Raw genomic sequence first — 17289 nt, forward strand, 5'->3', positions numbered from 1 at the left:
AGATAGATAGATAGATGTATATGTAAGATTTAAAGCAATTCTTTTCATTGTAGCAAAAGATAAAAATGAAAGAGAGAATCTGTTGGGGAGAGCTAAAAAAAATTGCAGTATGTGAATGTAATGTCTTGATGAAATAGACAAGTGCAGAGGAAACAAAGTGAGCAGAACTAGAATAATTTATGCAATAACATTACAGAGAAAAACTTTTAAAAACTTTAGAACTTTTCCATTTCTTTCTTCTTTTCAAGTGGGGAAGAAGGTTATTAGGAAGGGCTGGTTAACAAAAAGTTGTTATCTACTGGTCATCCTGCCATCTAGGGGCGGGGGTGGGGGGTAAGAGGTGAAAAATTGGAACAAGAGGTTTGGTAATTGTTAACGCTGTAAAGTTACCCATGCATATATCCTGTAAATAAAAGGCTATTAAATAAAAAATAAAATTAAGTTTTAAAAAAAAGTTGTTACTTGAAAAATAAACTAAAACAAAACCAAAGATGATAGCATTTTATTCGGGCGGACAACTTTCCCTCAGATGATTGTTTAGCAGCTGTCGTTTAGTATCCAACTCTTTGTGACCCCATTCGGTTTTCTTGGCAAAGAATATGGTCATTTCCTTTTCCAGTTCATTTTACAGATAAGGAAACTGCGGCAAACACGGTTAAATGAATTGGTAAGGGTTACAGAGATAATGTCTGAGGTCACATTTGAACCTAGTGCTGCAAATTATATCAATGAACATGACATTTATTGTCTCTTTAGAGCCGTTTAGAGCTCGTTAGGTAGATGGAGAGGAGGAGCGGGGCGCTGGGCTCCGCCCAGGCCACGCCCCTCACGCTCCTCCACGAGGTGCCTCAGTTCAGTCCCGCCCACTGGCAGAGCAGCTACTTCCCGCGCCAACCGGGAAAGGCTCCTCCTTCTCCTCCCACTCTTGGCCTGAAAAGCGAAACTCCGCCTCCAGTGCGCGACCAACAGCCGGGCGCGCTGGGCCGCGGCGTGAGAGACGCGCACAAGCCAGGATCACGGCGCTGCCAGAGAGACAGACGCGCGGCAGCCGCGGCCCCCGCTCCCCTGGCCTTTGATTGGTGCCCGGCCCGGCTCGGGCTGCCTCTCCGCCCCCGCGCCCGCCGACCCGCCCGCTGGGGCGCCAACCTTGGTTTAAGAAGCCGGCGTCTGCCCGTCGCTTAGTCCGGGAGGTGTTTTGCTCTTCTTCGCTGATTTCAGACGCCGATGTCCTCCAGTAAGTGAGAAGAAGCATTTTTTTTCCCGACATCCCTTCAGCGCTTTGCTTTTCTGCCAGCTGCGGGCCACTGGCGCCATTCGGAGTGCGCTGAGCCAGGCGGCGGGTCACGCTCGGCTCGGGGGTGCTTCTGCCGCTGCTCGGCGCGCGCTATTAGGGGCAGAAAGGCAGGGGGCGGGGCTCCTGGGCATTCTGCGGGGCGGGAAAGTTTAACCAAATTACGTCACGGCTCGGGGTTCCCAGACAGCTGTGCAGACTCATAGTCCTTTGAGAACACTGGTAAAAATGCTTTGCAAACTTTAGAGCGCTACGTCTGCACTCCCTGTTAATATCCTTGCTTTCTTTTTGTCTCTTTCTGCGGGCAGGTGGGTGGAGTGAGAGTTACATGGGGTTAAAGTCGCTTAGCTGCATTTCTGTTTGTAGATTTTACTTTTTCTCGTTTCTCCAACCCCCACTTAATTAAAAAAGGTGGGCTCTTATCATTTAATTAATTCTTGTTTTCCTGCTGATGCTTTGAGAAGACCAAAGCGAACTCAGACTGTATGTGTTTAGATCAGCAGATTGTGCCTGAGGAAATTGTCAACTAAGTTACCTTCTTAGTTTTGCTTTGGAACCTAGAGCAGAGATGGAATTCTAATGGATGGTGAAGCATCTGAATTGCTGGGTTCTCGAGGAGAAAATTCTATCTGCATTAAGTCCCTAAGTTTCTTCTTTGCTGTTTTTTTCTCTGCGCTCAATTTGAAGCGATGTTGCAAATCTTTAAAACATTTTTTTTTAATTCCCCAAGGAAAGGTTTTCCTGTGGGAATTTTGTGTATGTATCCTATATTGGCGTTCCTTCACTAGGAGAGTTTTGAGTGTTGCCTAATTGGTTTTGCTTTTTCTTAGACCTTGTATAGTGTGTAAATTGCATCGATAATCATTCACTTCCATGCTTTTGGAATCACATGACATGAACCCTTGCAATTGATTTTAAAAAGAAACAAATCCGTGCAATTAACTAGTAAGACTTAGTTTGGAGGTGGGATCAGGATTCAAATCGTAAACCTTATTAGTAGATTTTTTTTTCCTCATAAAATAGGGATAACACTTGGTGCTACTTACCTCAGAGGACTGTTGTGAGAAAATTTATGCAAGCTTTGATATCCTGTATCATTGTACTCATAGTTAAATGGATCTGTGGTTTCATCCATGTAGATATTTTCTCCTGTGATGGAGTTCACAACTTAATCTTTTCTAGGTATTACTTCCAATCTTTCTTAGGGAGTCCATCCCTCTGTGCTGGGGGCCTTCCTCTAGTTTTTTTTTTTTTTTTCCTACATTGTTATAACTCTTGATAACTCTCTGAGTTATTAATATCATAATTAGTTATCCTTTTGTGGATTGCTCACCACAATACCAGGTTGGTTTATATGGAGACTGGCAGGTAGCACAAGGAGTAGATAGATTCCTGGACCTGGAGTCAGAAGACCCGACTTCATATCTCTCCTCAGATGAATATTAGTTGTGTGACTAATAAACTAATAAATATTAGTTGTGTGACTTTGATTAAGCCACTTAACCTCCGCCTGGGTTTCCTCGCTAAAATAGCAATAGTAGACAACTTAGGGTTTGCATGAGAACCAAATGACATATGTGTAAAGCATTTTTCAAACCTTAAAGTACTATAGAAATGCTTATTACCAGGTAATAAAATAATTTCTTTTTCCACTCTCCCCAAATTCGTTTTGAAATCATTTACACTCCACTGTTGTGGAAAGAGGGGAAAATGATGTTAGAATTAGCATTACTAAAAAATATTTAGTAAGGTAAATTTTCACAAATTTTACTCCCCCAAAATTATAGGCGTGAATTTCAGGACCAAATATACTTGATTTTTAAAACATTAATCTGTATTAGTTCTTTCATAGTCCTACCTTCATTAATGTAAAGCATTTGACCATAGGGAGAATTAATCACTTTTAATTTATGATTCCTTGTGTATATAATAAAGAGAATGATACATAACTATGAAAGAATGATATAGAAAAAAGAAACACATATAGTTTTCCTTGTGGGTTAGACTAGGAATGACTCAAGTTCTAAGATAGGCTCACAATACCTGTAAAATGGTTATAAGTAGGAGCAGCATCATAGCAATGTGATTATTTAGAACAAATGAAATGATTCCTTGAAATCACTTTGCGAGCATGATGGAAATTGTGGAAATATGTATAGAAGAATTGCATGTTTAACATATATTGAATTACTTGCTGTGTAGGGAAGGGTAGGGAGAAGGGAAGGAAAAAAATTGAAACACAAGGTTTTTCAGGGATGAATGTTGAAAAATATGCATATGTTTTGAAAATAAAAAGCTTTAATTAAAAAATAAATAAAACAAACAAAAAAATCACTTTGCAGATCTTAGGGCACTATATAAATATCAATATTTATTAGCATTCCATTAAATCAGTCATATGTCCAAGGGTCATCAAGAACCCTAAAGATTAGATAGATACTCAGGCCGGCCACAAAGCAAAACTAACCAGTCAGAACATTAGCTTTTACAAACTTTGAAGCCCTATGTAAATGTGAATTAATTCTCTGTGTGAAATGTGGCCAAACAAAATTATACTTAGTATATCATAAACTCAATTAGATAATGAGATAAGGTGGGGGGAGAGCTAATAGGAAGATAAATTAACCTGAAGAGAAAGATATTTGCCCATGTTTTAAGCAAAAGTGATGATTCTTTATCTTAATCTTTAGTTTCTTGATTTTAAAGAGATGTAGATTCTGATAGAATATTGTTATTCTTGAGAATGTGGTTCTTATACTTTATTAATTTAGCATGCTACTGAATATATTAGGTTTATTTTTCTGTTTTCTCACAAAACTTTCAAAATATGAAAGAAGTGTACTAAGTGTGCTTTGTTGTTATTGTTGTTAATTTTTAAATCTTTCTCTATCTAGGTCCAAAATGAATAAAGATCAAGTCTCCCTGATTGGTCAGGTGTTTGAATCATACGTTTCAGAATACCACAAGAATGAAGTCTTACAGATCTTGAAGGAAAGAGATGAGGATGCTCACTATCCTGTAGTAGTTGATGCCATGACTCTTTTTGAGACAAACATGGAAATTGGGGAATATTTCAATGCATTCCCCAATGAGGTACTCCCTATTTTTGATAGTGCATTAAGAAGAGCAGCCCTGACAATTCTACAATCTCTTTCACAATCCGAGGAATTTTATATGAAGCAGAATCTTCATGCTCGGATATCAGGTGAGTCGTTTATCTTCAGTACCATTCCACTTGATAATCTTTCCTTTCTTAGAAAGAATCTATGTGTTTTGGCTTTCTACTATATTGCAAAAATCCACTAATAAAAGGATGTTATATTTCCTATAGGGTAAGGCTGGAAGTAGAGTAGGTCATAATCTAGCAATGTACACAGTAGTTAGTTGAGAAATATTTACTGAATTTAAATTATAATTGAAATACATGTAATAAACAGAATTAAGGGATTCATTAGTATTTCTTGTAATTTATTTTAAAAGAAGGGATAAATAGGATTCTGTGGCATTCACATCATCAGTTATAATTATTTTATTTCATGAGAACTGTGTTAGAAAAAAAGCTTTGTGATATTGTTACAGAGACCAGATTTTCCAAAATCCAATTAGGATGCATAGTCTGATAAGGTTATTTTTTCTTCAAAACTTTGTTAAAAGAACTTTCTATTTTTGACATTAGATGGATAGCTTGAATATTTATTAAGCACTTACTATCTATAGGCCATGCCCTGAGCTGTGAGGATACAAATATAAGTTAGTGAAGAGAGTCTGTCCCCCAAGGAACTTACATTCTAATGGGGGTAAACCAGAAATCAAGTAAGTGGGGGAAAAGGATATTTACATAGGAGTAAGGCATGTCAGGGGCATGAAGAAGTCTGGAAGTAAAGTGAGTTTAGCTGGATGTGCTTTGGAAATACTGGCACAGTGTCTGGTACAGACAGTAGTCTGCCTAGTGGTCTGAGTGGGGAAATCTTCAGTCAGGAGAAGAGGATTTTAGGGTAGAGATGTGAAGAAAGGTGGTGAGTAGATGGAAAAGAAGTTCAGAAGTTTCTGTAGACATTGGAAAGAACCTTGAGTTTCAGGATCTGATACTGACTGACTTTGGGCAAATCACTTCATTCCCTTGTCCTCATCATAAAACTTGAGGCCCTGCCAAAATAAGGTGGAAATGGGTTTGTGATTTAGACATAACAAGTGATAATATAAGCAAATTAGAAGAACAAAGAATAGTTTATCTCTCAGGTCTGTGGAGAAGGAAGTAATTTATGGCCAAAGGAAAACTGGAGTTCATTATTGAGCACAAAATAGATCATTTTGATTATATTAAGTTAAAAAGCTTTTGTACAAATAAAATTAATGCACACACGATTAGAAGGGAAGCAATGAACTGAGAAAATATTTTTATATTCAAGGGTTCTGATAAAGGTCTCATTTCTAAAAATGAGAATTGACTTAAATTTATAAGAATTCAAGCTATTCTCCAATTGTCAATAGATATGAAAAATTTTCAGATGGAAATTGAAACCATTTCTAGCCATATGAAAAAGTGCTCTAAATCACTATTGATGAGAGAAATGCAAATTAAGAAATTTTGAGGTACCACTTACATACCTCTCAGATTGGCTAAGATGACAGGAAAAGATAGGAAAAGATAATGACAAATGTTAGAGGGAAGGTAGGAAAACTGGAACATTAATATATTGTTGGTAGAATTGTGAACTGATCCAACCATTCTGGAGAGCAGTTTGGAACTATACCCAAAGGTTACCAAACTGTGCCTATCCTTTGATCCAGCAGGGTCACTACTGGGCTTGTATCCCAAAGAGATCTTAAAGGAGGGAAAGGGACCCACATGTGCACAAATGTTTGTGGCAGCCCTCTTTGTAGTGGCAAGAAACTGGAAACTGAGTGGAGATCCATCATTTGGAGAGTGGCTGAATAAATTGTGGTATATGAATATTATGGAATATTATTGTTCTATAAGAAACAATCAGCAGGATGATTTCAAAGAGGTCTGGAGAGACTTACATGAACTGATGTTAAATGAAATGAGCAGAACCAGGAGATTACTGTTCACAGCAAAGGCAAGATTTATACCATGATCAATTCTGATGGACATGGCTCTCTTCAACAATGAGATAATTCAGGCCAGTTCCAATGACCTTGTGATAAAGAGAGCTATCTACACCCAGAGAGAGGACTGTGGAAACTGAGTATGAATCACAACATAGCATTTTCACTCTTTTTATTGTTGTTTACTTGAAATTTGTTTTCTTTCTCATTTTTGTTTCTTTTTGATCTGATTTTTCTTGTGCTGCAGAATAATTGTATAAATATATATACATACATTGATTTTAACATTTAGTTTTAGCATGTTTAACATATATTGGATTACTTGCCATTTAGAGGAGGGAATGAAGGGAAGGGAAGAAAATTTGGAACACAAGGTTTTGCAAGGTTCATTGTTGAAAAATTATCCATGCATACGTTTTGAAAATAGAAAGCTTTAATTAAAAACAAAAACTTGGGGCCCAGATGAGATCAACTCTTAAATGTTATGATTTTGTGATAGAAAGAGAAAGGAGGAAATACAGGAGGAGGTTTCTGAAATTTGATCAGTAGAAGATGATATAGAAAGTAGGATTTTGTATTTTTTTCAAGAAATAATTTGAGCAGAAGAATGATATGATCATTTTGGTGCTTTAGGAATGTTACTTTAGCAGTTGTGTGGAGGGTGGATTGCATAAAGGAAAGGAAAGTCAGATTTTGGGAGAGTGAACTTCGCAATGTTGAGAAAAGGGATAGATGGGATTCTGTGGTATGATATTTTAGAGAGAAAGTTAGTCCAGGATGGATGGGAAGCTCTCATAGGTAAAAGCCTGAAAATACAAACTGAAATGATTCCACTGAAGAAAAAAGAGGGAGCTCTTTAACAAGATTGATGTAGATATTCATGAAGAACTGCTTCATGATGATTGGTTAAAGAAACTGGGTGTGTTTAGCCTGAAAAAGAAAAGGCTTTGGGGGAGGGGTATGACAATTGTGTTCAAGTATGGAAAGTGCTATTGTGAAAGATGGATAAAAATTGCTGAGAGGTAAATTTTGACATAAGAAAAATTTCCCAACCCAGAAATATAATGGTGTCGCTTTTAGAAATTTTCAAGCAAATACCATGATTACTTTAAACATTTTTATTCTGAACTTTAAAAAAAGAACATTTTGCTATACAAAATAAGACACATAAAGATTGTAATTGAAATTGTGACTCAAGTATAGCTTCCTTTTTCTTTCAAGTATATATAACTTCAACACATAAAATTGTCTAGCTTGTTTGTTCCCTCTGTTCTTTTCTGTGCTTTAAAAAGCACACTTTTCATTCTTAACTTTCTAAATTTTTTTTAACAATCCTATTCTTAGTGCCCCTTCCTCAGATGAGATACTTGTCAAAGTAGGTAGCACAGTTTGCATAGTGTCTGGCATACAAAGTATGTGCTATAATAAGTGATTATTCCTTGCCCTCCTTCCTTTATTTCCTTCCCTTCCTCCCAAAACAAACAAACCAAAAATCTTCGTTATCAATATTCATAGCCTAGCAAAACAGTTTCCCATATTGTCTGTTCAAAAATGTATGTCTCAGTCTACACCTTGAATCTGTCAACTCTCTGGCAGGAGGCAGGCATTTTTACTCATTGGTCAATAACCACGTTTTTAGATATGTTACAAGAATTCTTGCTGTGTTTGTTTTTTTTTTTTTTTAAGTTAAAGAACATTCTTTTATTCTAAATATGTTTTTCCTTATATAGGGATTAAATCTCAATGTACATTTAGTGTAATTACCCTTGTTGCAATCCTGCCATTGGTGTCTCAGAGGAAAGAGCTTTGGATAGACTAAAATAAACATTGGCTTGATACAATGCTGACATCAGTGTAGCAGTTGAAGGAGACTTTTAGATGATGAAATTGGAGACAGATGATGAGATAAAGTTTAGATCTTTTATTAACTGTAGGTATTATATAGACTTCTCATTGCTACTTCTTGTGATCTGTTTCTGTCCTTATAGACTTAACCTCTGTTGGAAGGAAAACAGTTAATTGCTGTGATGAGAATGAAAGCAGCTTCAACTGTGAAATTTGAATGGGAGAGCCATAGCCACTGCAGTGATTGATACCTTATTATATAAATAGGAAGGCAGGCCTTTCAGGAGAATGTTGTTATTCACATACAGATTTTGTAGTGTCCTCAAGATGGACCTAAATCAAGTGGCAAAAATGCAGGAGTTTCCAGCCACGGAGAATTCATTGAAGCTAGGAAGCTGGCAAAGATGGGGAGGTACACACCACGAGTGATTTTGGTCCACAGTTAGATACTGCAGAGAAAGGCATATATGAAACCTCTCCAGTATAGTGAACAAACAGTTGGTAGAAATGTCTCTTATCTGCAGCTCTTTCAAATCTGTAACTTTTGGAGGTAAGAATTTTATTTGGTTATTAGCTAATTGAAGGTGATCTAAAGACCTTAGATGACCAGTCTCCTGGTAGTTTCCAAGACATTATTACTCAGATCTAGATCCTGAAGCTTTACCAGGGAACCAAGTACAACAACTATATTCTTTGATTAAAGCCACAATTCCACAAAGTTTGGGAACTTCTGGGCAAGAGCTGGCAAGGTTGTTAGGCAGTTTCTTTTCATATAAAGACTTTCCAAGTATTATGTCCCTCATCTTTGAGTAGACCTATTGAAAAATGGTGCAGATTCCTGAATTTAAGAAAAAAAATTCTCGTTTTTCCAGATTTGACACAGACTGTATTACAAAGTTCTGATGCTATGACCAAACTTATCTGTCAGCCACTTTAGGAGTACTATATCTTATAAAATATAATATCTACTTTTGACCATATGAGACTGAGCCTCCCCTTTAGGAGTGAAGGAAGGAGGGGGAAACACAGGAATTCTTGCTCAAATCTGAATTGGACTATATGGTCTATGACATCTCTTCCATTCTGAGATTTTGTGATTTAGGAGTTAACAGTATGACATGACCATCAAACAAGCCAACCAGATCTTATTTTGCATCAAAAGAAGCATCGAGTACCAAACTAGGGAAGTAGAAGTCCTCTCCAATGGCTATTTCATTTTAGGAAAGACCCATTGATAGAACAGTCAAAAGGTAGATAATCCTGCTCATTTTCAACTAACAACATCTTGTATTAGGAACAATTGTTTGGTCTGTTAGGTAATGAAAAAATTTTTTTTTAGTTTCCAGTGAACCATAGGTATCCTGGTGGTTTAGGAACATTGCTCATTGAATTCATGATAAATGTAAAAGATTTCTAAGATTTTTCCTACGTTTTGTTATCTGTCCCGTCTTCTTGGCCTCACAAACTTAACATATCCATCCACAATAAAATACATGATTGTTTCTCCCCAAACACCCCTCCCCTAACTTTCCTGTTAATGTTGAGGCCACCCTTCTCCAGTCTCCCAGGTTCACAATCTAGGAACTATTCTCTACTCTTCATTCTCCCTCATCCCAGTTGCCAATTCTATATCTACAACATCTTTTGTAACTTTTCTCTCTAATTATGAAGCCACAGCTTTTGCTTGGGTCCTTATCACTACTCACCTGGACTATTAGAATAACCACTTGCTTTTGAGTCTTCTCCCTTCTTCATCCAATCATTGGTAGCTTAAAGTACAAGTTTGGCAATGTAACTCACCTGGCTCAAGAACTTCAGTAGCTTTGTTATCCATATCATAAAATATAAGCTCTTTTAAGCATTTGAAGTCCTTTACTACCTGGCAATAGATCGTTGCCCTTCTTGCTCTCTTCATTCTGGCCAAATAGGTCTGTGTACTGTTCTTCATACAGGACATCCCATCTCTGTCCTTGTACACAAGTTGTTTTCTATATCTTGGGAACCCACTTCTCACCTTCGCCTCTTAAAATACTTCATTCCCTTCAGGTGCCACTTTCTATACTAAGTCTTCTCCTTTCTTTTCCCATTCCTCTCTAGTTAGTAATCTCTCCTCCCTCTCCAAAAGCACTTTGAATTGACTAGCTGTGTTTGTATTGTTGCCTCAATAGAGTACAAACTCCATCTGAGCAGGAACCTCTTTTTAAAATATCTTTGAATCCTTATCCCTTAGCACAGTGACATGTACCTGGTAGATATCTAATAAATGCTTTTTTAGTTGAATCTTAGTTTTATTGATTCAGGGTATACACCTCTCATAAGACAACAAATGCACATAAAACTCTTTAGGTTGGCCTTTCTCTCATTTTGGCTTAAGGGGATCTCTATCCCAAGTTACTGAAATACCAAGAAAACATTTCCCTTGCTTTTTGTTGTCTGTCTTCTTGATTTTTCCAATAAGATTCCCTCATAGTATCTTTTCCACTAAGCAGTACTAAATTCAAATTGTTTTGTTGTGGTGAGATTTTATGAAAATGCATGGTTCTACATTCCTAGTTTAATGAAACTGGATTACTTCTGACTCCCCCTTTTGTATTACATTTGATTCTTTGTGTTCAGTAGTTTAAGAATTCAGTTGAATTTTGTTCAGATAGTTAGGAGGATTTTAGAAATAAGAACCCTGAAGAAAATGAAAAAGTTATTACTCTCTAATTTCAGATCACAAGTATTTTATGAATTCAGATGTAAGGAGTTTGGTATAGTAGAAAGTTTTAGTCTTGGGTTTAAATTTCAACTTTTTCACTTTCTATCTGCATGATCTTGAATATACCTCTTCCTCTCTGACTTCAGTTTTCCTTTATAAAAACTATAAGTTTGATTAGACGACTTCTGATGTTCCTTTTAGCTATAAATTCTATGAAAGCAAACAGGATGGTGAGGCTAGTAGAGACCATGTCCTAATAAAGATTAGCTGAAAGAATTGGGGAGAATTACCCTGAAGAATATGGAGTAAGGAAGGGCTGTAATTGATATCTTCAAATATTTGAAGAGCTTTGACTTTCTGCTTGGGCCAATAGGTGTTGCATATTTCATATTAATTTAGGGAAAATTTATTTAACAGCTAGTTCAATCATTTCAATTGTTCGTGACGCCATTCAATTCTTCATGATTCCATTTAGGGTTTTCTTGGCCCAGATACTAGAGTGGTTTTTCATTTTCTTCTCTGCTGTGTCCTAGAAGAGATGAGGAACTGAGCCAAATAGGGTTTAAGTGACTTGCCCAGGGTCATATAGTGAATTAAATGTCAGGCCATATTTGAACTCAGGAAGATGAATCTCACTTCAGAGCAGGCACACTGTCCACTGCACCATCTAGTTGTCCCTTAATAATTAGAACTGCCCTTAAACACAAGGCTGCCTTGGAAGAGGAACATTTAGCAAGCATTGCATAAGCACAAACTATGTGCCTGCTAAGCAGCTAAGAGGTACAATGAATAGAACACTGGATCTGCAGTCAAGAAGATCTGATTTCAAATCCAGCCTCAAACACTTGGTAGTTTTGTGATGCTAGGTAAGGCTCAATCCCCACATTGGAGAAGGAAATGGCAAACTATTTTTTGCTATGAATAGTCACAAAGAATTAAATACAATTGAACAGCCAAATGCCAGGCACCATGCTAAGTGCTGGGAATACACATCAAAAAATGAAGTAATCCCTGCTCTAAGGGAGCTTAAATTCTACAGGAAGAGAAATATATATATAGAATAAATATAAAGCCGCTAAGGGGGAAGGTACAAGCATCTAAGAGATCCGGAAAGATATTCATGTAGAAGATAGTGCTTGATTTGAAGGAACTGAGCATTTCTGTGAAATTGGAAATGGAAATTTTAGGGGAGGGTAAAGAGCTTAGTTCTTTTCAGATGGCCAGGGCAGAAGTCTGGGATGACACAAGAGATGTAGTGTCACGTGTGAGAAACAGGCTAGTTTGTTTCATTTTAAAGAGAAATATATGCCATGCCAATTTACTAAAAGCAGGAAAGTGATACTAAGTAAAATAAATGATAACAGTGTTATAGGTGTAAAAAGGTTGTCCTAGGATGTTCTGGAACAGTTAATTCAGTAAAATTCCAAAAAGATGAGCCACCTGATTTAAATGAAATGAAAACATCTGGGGAAGAAATTATGAGCATGAGTAATTTTTAGGCATCAGAACACTAAGTCATTATGAACTGGAATTAAAATTTTTTTCTTTATAATAGATTTGTACATGGATTGACGTTCAGGAAGACTAAGGTTAATTTTAATAATTTTTAGATAGTAGTAGTTTTTAAAATGTCACAACCTTACTTGGCTAAGTTGTGTTGAGATAATTAAATTTGGTTGTCCCAGTAACCCTAAAGGTTCCAGGTAGAATTGTCTTTGTATTAGAATAGGTAGAAGAAAATGTCCTGATATTCAAAAAGAAAGGAAGAGAGGATGGGGGAGGAAGAAATCTGAAAGCCAATGAAAATGACTTTGATTCCTGACCAAATTCTAGAATGTATTGCCAAAGGAATGGTTAGAGAACATCTTAAAAAGGAAGCAGTGATTGTAAAGAAAAACAGAAACAAATAAAAACAGTTTGACTTTATCACCACTACACCATCATGATAGCTACCATTAAATAGTGATTCTAAGGTCTGTAAAGAGCTTTGCAGATATTTCATTCTCATAACCCCTTGAAAGATAGATGTTGTTATTTTCCCATTTTGCTGATGAGGAAATTAAGGTGGACAGAGGTTAAGTGACTTGGCCAGGATCACACATCTAGGAAATATTTGAATTTAGATCTTCCTGACTCCAGATCTATGCTTCATCCACTGTGCTTCAAAGAGGTCATGTAAAACTAACTTTATTTTCTTTTTTGACAGTTACTGCAGGGGAATGCTGTAGATATAGTTTGGTGAAACATTAATTAGTCTTTCATGCTCTTCATGTGGGAAAGATAGAAAGATGTAGAGCAGACCAGTAGTCTCCAAATAAGGTCTGTAGAATGATCCAAGGGTTTTCATTTGAAAGAAGGGAAAAAGGGTTATAATCCCTCCTTCCTCCTTTTCCATAGCCAATCATAAGTCTTTCTCCAGTAAAACTAAATCACCACTTTCAATATCCTGCCTTTTGCCCTCCTCTTTATGTTAGATTCTTGTGGGACTGCTTTGGGAATGAATCCCTTAATGTGGTTCTAACCTAAGGTGTTCCGGTATCCTGTAGTAACTACAGGTTCTCTCCTCCCCCTCTACCTCCTGGCAGAAGACAGTTGTTGCTCTTGGGCAGTGATTGGTGACCAAGCCCTTTCCATTTACACTTTCATCTTTTGAAAGGAGAATATGAGTAGCATAGTAGGAGCAGACATGGGTATTTTTATAATTATATTACACTTTCCTGTTTACATTTAGAACTCTTATCAATGTGACTTCAACCTGTCTTTTTTGTGGTTATTACTCCCTGTTGTATACTCTTAGATATAACAAAACTGACCTTTTTGCTGATTCTCAACCATGATATTCCATCTCCTATCTCTGCCTTTGCACAATTTCTCCAACCTGCCTGGAATATGCTTGCTCCTTTGAAATACCTCCTGTTTTTTTCAAAGTTTCACTCAAACACTTTGTAGCCTTTGTGATCTTCAAGCTACTTGTTCTTCTCACCCTATTATCCTGCCTTTTATTTTGTATATATTAGTTGGGGCACTCATTTTCACCTGCTTTAGAATGCAAATTTTTTGATATCAGATTTTCCTTTTTTCCCCCCATTGTATCCCCAGCTCCTGGTGCAGTACCATAAGCCTGTGGTAGCCTTGGTTGTTGGTTGATATATTGACTGGGAATTAAGATTCAACCTGTGCCCTTGAGAAAGTTACTTCATTATGAAGTTTTCTTGTCCATAAAATGGGGATGATAATAATATATACTTCACAAGGTTATTGTGAGGCTAAAACAAGATAATGAATGACATGTACTTTGTAAACCTTAAATTGCTTTGTGAATGTCAGTTAAGATGATGATGACTTCTAAGGACCTGTCTGTGATTCTCTATGAAAAGTATTGAAATGTAAAGGGAAGAGGGAAATAAAAAGGGGAGAAATGACATTTATATGTTATCTAAAATGATGGATGTACTTCTGTCATTAGCACACATGATAAAAACTTATGAAATGCCTGTAATTCCTCTGTCCTAATAGCCTTTATACCAAAGAGTATTAACAGTTTTTTATATTTAGCTCTTATGAGGGCTTAGTTTCTGACCTTGGAGATTTGACATTTTTCTGCCTCATTATAGAATCTGAAGAATATATGCAATTAGACATTAGTAGGATTAGAATGAATTAATGTTCATCATAGCCTTCTTATTTGAAGGATTTGTGTGTGTGAGTGTATGTGTGTGTATGATGAGACAGAAAGAGATCAGTTTTTATCTAGCATATTTCAGTGCCTTTAATAAATTTGATTTATAACTGTGGGATCCAAGTCTTAACCAAAAAAGCTGAAAATTCAAAAATGTCTTTCCCTTAATTATCATTGGCTTGTCTTAATACTGCAATTGCTTCATTATGCAAAATAGAGTAAACAAATCAGATCTTGAAATGAAAGCATACAAGTGACCTGGACTAAAGCATAAATTACATTTTGAGGCAAACCACTTTGATTAATTTATAATTTTAAAAATCCATTTGGGCACATTAAATGTAAATCAAATGTATTCTACAGTCTAAAATGTTGTTATAATGGAGATGGAAGTTATATCTATTTTACAGATGAAACTACTATACTGAAATACCAGAGGATGAAGTGACTTGTCATAGATTTACTCTCAATTAAAAAAATTTAATCACATGTTGTTTTTACTTATGCATTTCCCATTGTGTCCTTCTCCCAATGTTGTCTTAAAGAGTAGTTCATTACAATGAATAATTTTTTAAAGGATGAAAAAGTTAAACAGAACTAACTAGTATGGCCTTCAGACTTAACCTCACTGCCTAGTGCCAACTCCAGGCTTGCCCTGGAGGAGAGGAGAAAGTACGTTACCTGTCTAGGGAGCACAGATTATTTGAGACAGTGTGCTCTGATTGGGTCCCTCACACAAAGAGGAGAAACCTGAGGCTCAGAACAGTTAATGGCTTATTAATATTAACTAATTATAACACAGTTTATAGTAAAGGGCTAAGTAAAAATTTTTTGGTGATTTACATTTCCTTTGGGTCACATATTGACAAACTGGTAGTATTATATAGGTGCTAGGGATAGGTGTAAGAATGGATACAATATATTTATTAACTATGTAATCCTGGGCAAGTTACTTGAATTTGAATCCTGTATCAGAAACTTCCTACTTTCGGGTTTCTGAGTAATTCTTTTAACTTTTTTCAGCCTCAGTTTTGTCATCTGTACAATGGTTTCTTAATAAAATGCCTATCTCACAAGGTTATTGTGAGGTTCAAATGAAGTAACATATATAAAGTACTTTATAAACCATAAAGCAGCATATAAATGCCAGCTGCTATTTATCATCATCATCGTCATCATTAGAACAGAGTTTTGGTGTTGGTACTTTGCACTGTTGTGAGGAGGGCAGGCTATGCCATTTAAATGTAAGTATCTCACAGACTTTGTTCTCAAGTCCCCACAGTGCTTCTTAGAAGTATGTAGGCTGTAATAATCTAGAAAAAATAACAACAAAATTCATATGGAATAATAAAAGATGGAGAATCTCAAGGGAATTAATGAAAAAAAAAATCAAATGAAGGTGGCCTAGCTGTACCTGATCTAAAACTATATTATAAAGCAGCAGTCACCAAAACCATTTGGTATTGGCTAAGAAATAGATTAGTTGATCAGTGGAATAGATTAGGTTCACAAGACAGAATAGTCAACTATAGCAATTTAGTGTTTGACAAACCCAAAGAACTTTTGGGATAAGAATTCATTTTTTGACAAAAACTGCTGGGATAACTGGAAATTAGTATGGCAAAAATTAGGCATGGACCCACACTTAACACCGCATACCAAGATAAGATCAAAATGGGTCCATGATTTAGGCATAAAGAACGAGATTATAAATAAATTAGAGGAACATGGGATAGTATATCTCTCAGACCTGTGGAGGAGGAAGAAATTTGTGACCAAAGATGAACTAGAGACCATTATTGATCACAAAATAGAAATTTTTGATTACATCAAATTAAAAAGCCTTTGTACAAACAAACAAGATTAGAAGGGAAGCAACAAACTGGGAAAACATGTTCACAGTTAAAGGCTCTGATAAAGGCCTCATCTCCAGAATATATAGAGAATTGACTCTAATTTATAAGAAATCAAGCCATTCTCCAGTTGATAAACGGTCAAAAGATATGAACAGACAATTTTCATATGATGAAATTGAAACTATTATCACTCATATGAAAGAGTGTTCCAAATCATTATTAATCAGAGAAATGCAAATTAAGACAACTCTGAGATACCACTACACACCTGTCAGATTGGCTAAGATAACAGGAAAAAATAATGATGAATGTTGGAGGGGATGCGGGAAAACTGGGACACTGATGCATTGTTGGTGGAGTTGTGAATGAATCCAACCATTCTGGAGAGCAATCTGGAATTATACCCAAAAAGTTATCAAACTGTGCATACCCTTTGACCCAGCAGTGCTACTGCTGGGCTTATACCCCAAAGAGATACTAAAGAAGGGAAAGGGACCTGTATGTGCCAAAATGTTTGTGGCAGCCCTTTTTGTGGTGGCTAGAAGCTGGAAAGTGAATGGATGCCCATCAATTGGAGAATGGTTGGGTAAATTGTGGTATATGAATGTTATGGAATATTATTGTTCTGTAAGAAATGACCAGCAGAGCAATACCTCTCTGTATTCATTCAAGCCTCACAGAGAGGCTTGGAGAGACTTACATGAACTGATGCTGAGCGAAATGAGCAGAACCAGGAGATCATTATATACCTCAACAACGATACTGTATGAGGATGTATTCTGATGGAAGTGGATTTCTTTGACAAAGAGACCTAACTCAGTTTCAATTGATCAATGATGGACAGAAA

At 36.5% G+C, this 17289-nt stretch overlaps 1 protein-coding gene and 1 pseudogene across 2 annotated transcripts in view; one reads left to right on the plus strand and one right to left on the minus strand.

Moving 5' to 3' along the window:
* Positions 1 to 1159: 1159 nt before the first annotated feature.
* Positions 1160 to 17289, plus strand: part of MCM9 (minichromosome maintenance 9 homologous recombination repair factor) — a 180440-nt gene continuing 164310 nt past the window's right edge. For both annotated transcript variants that reach the window (XM_031964357.1, XM_012549313.3), the window contains exons 1-2: positions 1160 to 1234; positions 4186 to 4496. In XM_031964357.1, coding sequence (XP_031820217.1) covers positions 4193 to 4496 — 304 coding nt within the window. In that variant the 5' untranslated portion in view covers positions 1160 to 1234; positions 4186 to 4192. The remainder of the gene's footprint in view (positions 1235 to 4185; positions 4497 to 17289) is intronic.
* LOC105750479 lies at positions 8086 to 10121 on the minus strand (annotated as a pseudogene).

This window comes from Sarcophilus harrisii, chromosome 4 (assembly GCF_902635505.1).
Source record: "Sarcophilus harrisii chromosome 4, mSarHar1.11, whole genome shotgun sequence".
In the NCBI taxonomy this organism is placed as follows: domain Eukaryota; kingdom Metazoa; phylum Chordata; class Mammalia; order Dasyuromorphia; family Dasyuridae; genus Sarcophilus; species Sarcophilus harrisii.